The following is a 5,900-nucleotide window of genomic DNA, read 5'->3' on the forward strand; positions in this document are numbered from 1 at the left end:
CTACTATCTCTCTCCCTCTCTTGTTCTTCATCCTTTCTGTTTTTCTCTCCAATCCTTTCCTTATTCTTCTTCTCTCCCTTTCAATATTTGCCCCAACAGGTCTTCGCAAGCAGAGTTTAGTGCCCAATGAAGTAAAGGTACGAATAAGTGGGCTGGCTACACCCCTGGCAGAGGCTACGGATTATGGTCTCACTTGGCTTGCCGGGTCTTCTCCCGCACAGCATATTTCCAAAGGTCTCGGTCACTAGTCATTGCTTCGGTAAGGCCTAATGTTCGAAGGTCGTGCTTCACCACCTCATCCAAGGTCATCTTGGGTCTACCTCTTCCAAAGGTCCCCTCAACCGCTAGGATCTGACACTTTTCACACAGCTATCCTCATCCGTTCTCGCCACATGACCATACCAGCACAATTGTCTCTCTTGTACACCACAACTGATGCTTCTTAGGTCTAATTTTTCTCTCAAGGTACTTACACTCTGTCGAGTATGCACACTGACATTACACATCCATCGGAGCATACTGGCTTCATTTCTTGCAAGTTTACGCATGTCCTCAGCAGTCATGGCCCATGTTTTACTGCCATGTAGCATGGCTGTTCATACACATGCGTCATAGTCTGCCTTTTACTCTGAGTGAGAGGCCCTTTGACACCAGCAGAGGTATGAGCTCTCTGAGCTTTGCCCAGGCTATTCTTATCCTAGCAGCTACACTTTCAGCACACCCTCCCCCACTCCTGACTTGGTCACCTAGGTAACGGAAGCTATCAACTACTTCTAGTTTTTCTCCCTGGAATGTGGCAGAAGTTGTTCTCTTGCACATTTTCAGTGTTTATTGCTCCTGAGCATCTGCCACATACAAAAACTATCTTCCTAGTTAGCCTTCTTTTGATATTGCTGCACCTCTTATGTGTCCATAGCTTACACTGGGTACATCTTATAGAGTTTCTACCTACGCCTTTTCTACAGGCCCTTCAATTCTAATCCTTGCTTCCACACCTGAAACTTCTCTAGTTTTGATAGTGACTCAGTAATTAGGGCAAGGTCATCAGCATAGAGGTGTTCCCAGAGGCAACCTGTCTTGAATTCCTGTGTTATTGCTTGGAGGACTATGATAAATAGGAGAGGGCTGAGGACTGAACCTTGGTCGACCCCTACCTCTACCCAGAATTCTTCACTGTACTCATTGCCAACCCTCACCTTACTGACAGCATCCCTGTACATGGCTTCTACAGCTGTAGAAACCTTGTGAAATTAGATGGGACCAGTCTTCAGTCAAACCGTCCAACCCATGCCAGCATGGAAAGTGGACATTAATTGATGATGATGATGATGATGATGAATGTGATGTGTATGGTTGAGAATAGCTGTATAAAGGAGTGGCAATCACTAAATGTGGAAGGAACAAGTGGAGCTATAGATCTTGGAACACATTAGGACAAAGTAATGAAGACTGACCTCTAGATGTTGAAACTCTCAGAGAAGATGATGGGAGACCGAAACGAATGACATTATGCTGTGCTGAAGAAGACCTGTCCATCTCCGCAGAATCAAGGCTCTGTCAAGCCCTCCCCCACAGCTCATCTGACACCCATTCTTCCATCAATCTTTTGTTATCCTATTTTCTTCACTTCTCCCTACACTGAACTAATATTTTCTGCATCCAACTCATTCCCCATTTCTAATCATCTGTCACATTATTTTCGCTCACTGTTTTTACCTACATGTCCACCTTTTCTGCTCTTCTATCTTATTCTGTCTTTTATTCACGTTGTACCAACACCCCACATCTCTCTCTCTCTCTCTCTCTTTCTCCAGGTAGGCAACCCATGTATTCATCACTTCAGCAAGACACCTGCTCCTCTCCCTCTATCCTAGTTCCTTATTCCTCCAGTCTGTACTCCATTCAGTTGAGGGACCTTATTTTGAAGGTACTTGTCAACCCCACCGGTACTGATGCCATGTAAAAAGCACCAAGTACACTCTGATAAATGGTTGGCATTAGGAAGGGTACCCAACTGTAGAAACTATCTTATCTATCTAATCTATCTCACCTTATGTGTCTAATCTAATCCATCTAATCTATAATCTATCTTATCTATCTAATTTATCTCATGTATCTAATCTAATCTATCTTATCTTATCTATCTAATTTATCTCATGCATTTAATCTAACCTATAATCTTACCTATATAATCTATCTAATTTATATCATCTTATGTATCTAATCTATTTAATCTATAATCTATCTTATCTATCTCATCTATCTAATCCCTCTAATCTATTTTATCTGTTTATCTTATCTATCTGTTCTATCCTGTCTATCTCATCCATCTTAGCTAATTATCACTGTCACTTGTTCAAGAAAAAAAATATCGGTTTCGTCCAGTGGTTTTGAAAGAGTGAAAGAGATAGACAGAAATAGAGAGAGGGAGGGAAAGAGTAAGAGATAGAGAGGGGAGAGCGAGAAAAAAAGTAATGTGAGGGAGAGAGTATAAGAGTATAGCAGTGTCATTCATTTGTTCTACAATTATTTCTCCTAATTTTATCAAATGCCTCTCTCTCTCTCTCTCTCTATCCCCTCTCTCTTTCTACTCCCATCCTCTTCTCTCTCTTACACTTTATTCTTTCTTTTTCTGTCATCCTCTTCTCTCTCTTACACTCTACTCTCTCTCTCTCCTCTACGGAAATATGTGTAATTACTCGAAGTTAAATGGATTTCTTGCTTTATAAAACAAAACAATTGGCCATTGCTGAATCGTAGTTACGGGGACGTATACAAACCAACACCGGTTGTCAACCGGTGGGAGGACAGTCACAAATAAATACATATATATATATATACAGGTAATCTTCCAGTTTAGGGAGGTTAAAAAGTAAATAAAAATCCAAGGGAAATAACTTAACGTCTTACTAGTATTTGGAAGATTACCACAAGTTGTTGCGCAGCCAGTACTATGATATTCAATCACGTGTGTGATTTATATATAAACAGTTAACTTCAATCACGTGTGTGATTTATTTAGAAACAGCTAAAAAAAACAAAAAAAAAACACATTTCAGAGTAGTACGGATAATACTAGTAAGACGTTATTTCCCTTGTATTTTTATTTACTTTTTTTACCTCCCTACACTGGAAGATTACCTGTATACACACTTAAATATATACCACAGCTTCTTTCAGTTTCTGTTTACCAAATTCACTCACAAGGCTTTGGTCGGCCCGGGGCTATAGCAAAAGGTGTCAAGCAGTGGGACTGAACCTGAAACCATGCGGTTGGCAAGTGAGGTTTTTAATATTACATTTATTAAATCAAATACCGTCGACTTATGCTTCCTATATTTTCCTAAAAGGATCAAATCCTTCGGAATTTCTATCCTGGAAATAAGAGGGCCGTTTGTTACCTGGTGGTGAATTGGCGGAATCTCTAATGCAGTGGTTCCTAACAGTGGTTCCTAACCCCTTTATTTAAATGAGTTTTCCCACGGACCCCTCTTAACATGCTTGTCATTATGTAATATTTATATACATGAAATTTTGAATTTAGTTTACGGATCTCCAGTACTACCTCTGCGGACCCCAGGTTGAAAACTATTACCTTAGTGCGTCTGAAAAAAGTCTCGTCGGAAAAAATGTCCCGGATCTTTATGTTCTGGTTTCAAATCCTACCGAACCCAATTTCACTCGTATTTCATTATACTAACCCCCTCCCGCCAGGGTTGATAAAATGAAATCTAATGAAAGTTTTTTTGTTATGTGTGTCCACCTAAAACTTAGAAATTATCGAACGGACAGCCACAAAATTACATATATACATTAACTACATCACCGAACAGGTACTGGTAAAAAAATTACCAAAATAAGTATGGGGTCGATTAATTCGACCAAACCCTTCAATGAGGTGCCCCAGGATGGTCACAGTTCAATGAATGAAACAAGTAAAAGATAAACAATATTTACAAGATTAATCTATCCAAGAAAGTTCGAGGATTAACAACGGACTGCTGACTAAATTACCACAAAATTTCACCTTTTGGGGCAGGATCGTATTCTCCTATATCGGAAACATAGAAATCCGAAAAATTTTGGAAAAATATTAATAAAAAAAACATCGGAAATGGGTGGTGTGCACGCGCTTTACCTTCGCCAGAACATCGACTGAATATCTTCTATCAGCTACCTTCGAGGTACAGTTGTTACCGCTGTTTTTGTTTAATTTTGATCATACTAACGCCATACCCTTTTATCTATTTCTCTATTTTCCCCGAAGAATCTACACACCCGAAAAATCAGAATTTGTAACGAACTAGATAATTTTAAACTCTACACAGATGCGGACTACAACTTCGATGGTTTTTAAGGTGATCATTGTTTTTTTGTTTTTTTTAAGGTACATATATACCGCTGCGTAGGCGATCTTTAATAACAATAACAGGTTAATGGTTTCGAATTCTGGCACATAGGAGGGTGTATGTTGATTATATCGACAACTGTGTCCAACAGGTATTTATTTTATCGACACCGAAAGGATGAAAGGCAAAGTCAACCTAGGCGGAATTTGAACCCAGAACGTAAAAAGCCAGAAGAAATGCTGCTAAGTATTTTGTCCGATTCCCTAACGATTCTACGAATAAGAATAAGAAATTCTGCTAGGTATTTTGACTCCCTAACGATTCTACGAGCTTGCCACCTTAATAATCCTAATGATAGGTATACAAGCCAACAAACCAGAAGCCGTTACGTCGTCGCTCAGATTGATAGAAGAGGTAGTCGAATGCTTCTTCTTAATTCAGATTGAAATAGAGAAATAAAAATTTGTTTGTCCTGCATATACAATGTCTGAAGCAATGATAATAAAAAAACGGGGTGGTTACATCTGTTCGATGAAAATTAGGTAAGAAGGGTAATGATTAAATGAAATTATCGAAAATATAAAAAAAATAACTCACTTCATCGCATAATCCTTTAACCTCATCATTAATATCTTTTTTCTCAGACAATCCTCCACACATTGTAGACATCGTGATAAATGAGGGAAGAGTCAGCAGATCCACTGGTTAACAATGAAGTGCGCTAAAGCTTGTTTGGGTGGTTGTTTATAAACTAGTGTGCAACGGTAGAAGTTTTCTAATGAGAATGAAATCTATGGAAGCTGCTACACGCAAAAATGCGTTATTTCCAGTTATAACAAATTTCCCGACTCATTTATGATTTATTCTTTTACGTGCTTCCGTCATTTGACTGCGATCTCGCTTCGAAGGCTTTAGTCGATCGAATCGACCACAGTGCTATTTCCTTTTTATTCTAGTTCTTATTCTATCCGCCTCTTTTGCTCAACAGCTAATTACAAGATGTAAAACAAGCCAACACAGATTATCAAGTGGCGTGGAGACAAATACAAAAACAAGCGCATACGCACACATGTATACATAGAGACATACATATAGATATAGGGGTATACCAACACAAATGTGCACCACCACCCAAACACACAACTTTGTTTCCTCATATCTTTCAGAAAAATGTTTTGTTTTGTTTTTTGTTTTACGAAATTCTCCATCAATACCTTTCACAGTGTGCAAATTACAATTATTTCAGAATTTAATATGAAAAAAAATAATAATAAAATGGTTGGTTCACACACATACTTACTGACTGGCACATTACAATTTTCTTTAGAAATTCCAAGTTTCATTTTGCAGATATATGTGATGTGCATTAGTATGTATTTGTGAGAACCCACCGTTTTTCTTTTCTTTCTTTTCATATTAAATTCTGATATAATCGTAATCTACACCATCTGAAAAATATTTGTAGAAAATTTCATTAAAACATGGCCATTTTTCTGAAAGTTAGGAGGAAACAAAGCCAACTCGGGTGAAATCTCCGAAAGTCCTCTTCCT

At 38.5% G+C, this 5,900-nt stretch overlaps 1 protein-coding gene across 1 annotated transcript in view; it reads right to left on the reverse strand.

The window, feature by feature from the left end:
* LOC128250301 (cystatin-B-like) overlaps nucleotides 1-5,178 on the reverse strand; it is a 9,623-nt gene extending 4,445 nt beyond the window's left edge. Inside the window, exon 1 of the mRNA XM_052975063.1 lies at nucleotides 4,947-5,178. Within this exon, the coding sequence (XP_052831023.1) occupies nucleotides 4,947-5,018 (72 nt within the window). The 5' untranslated portion in view covers nucleotides 5,019-5,178. The remainder of the gene's footprint in view (nucleotides 1-4,946) is intronic.
* Between the last annotated feature and the right edge of the window lie 722 nt (nucleotides 5,179-5,900).

This window comes from Octopus bimaculoides, chromosome 20, assembly GCF_001194135.2.
Source record: "Octopus bimaculoides isolate UCB-OBI-ISO-001 chromosome 20, ASM119413v2, whole genome shotgun sequence".
Lineage (NCBI taxonomy): Eukaryota > Metazoa > Mollusca > Cephalopoda > Octopoda > Octopodidae > Octopus > Octopus bimaculoides.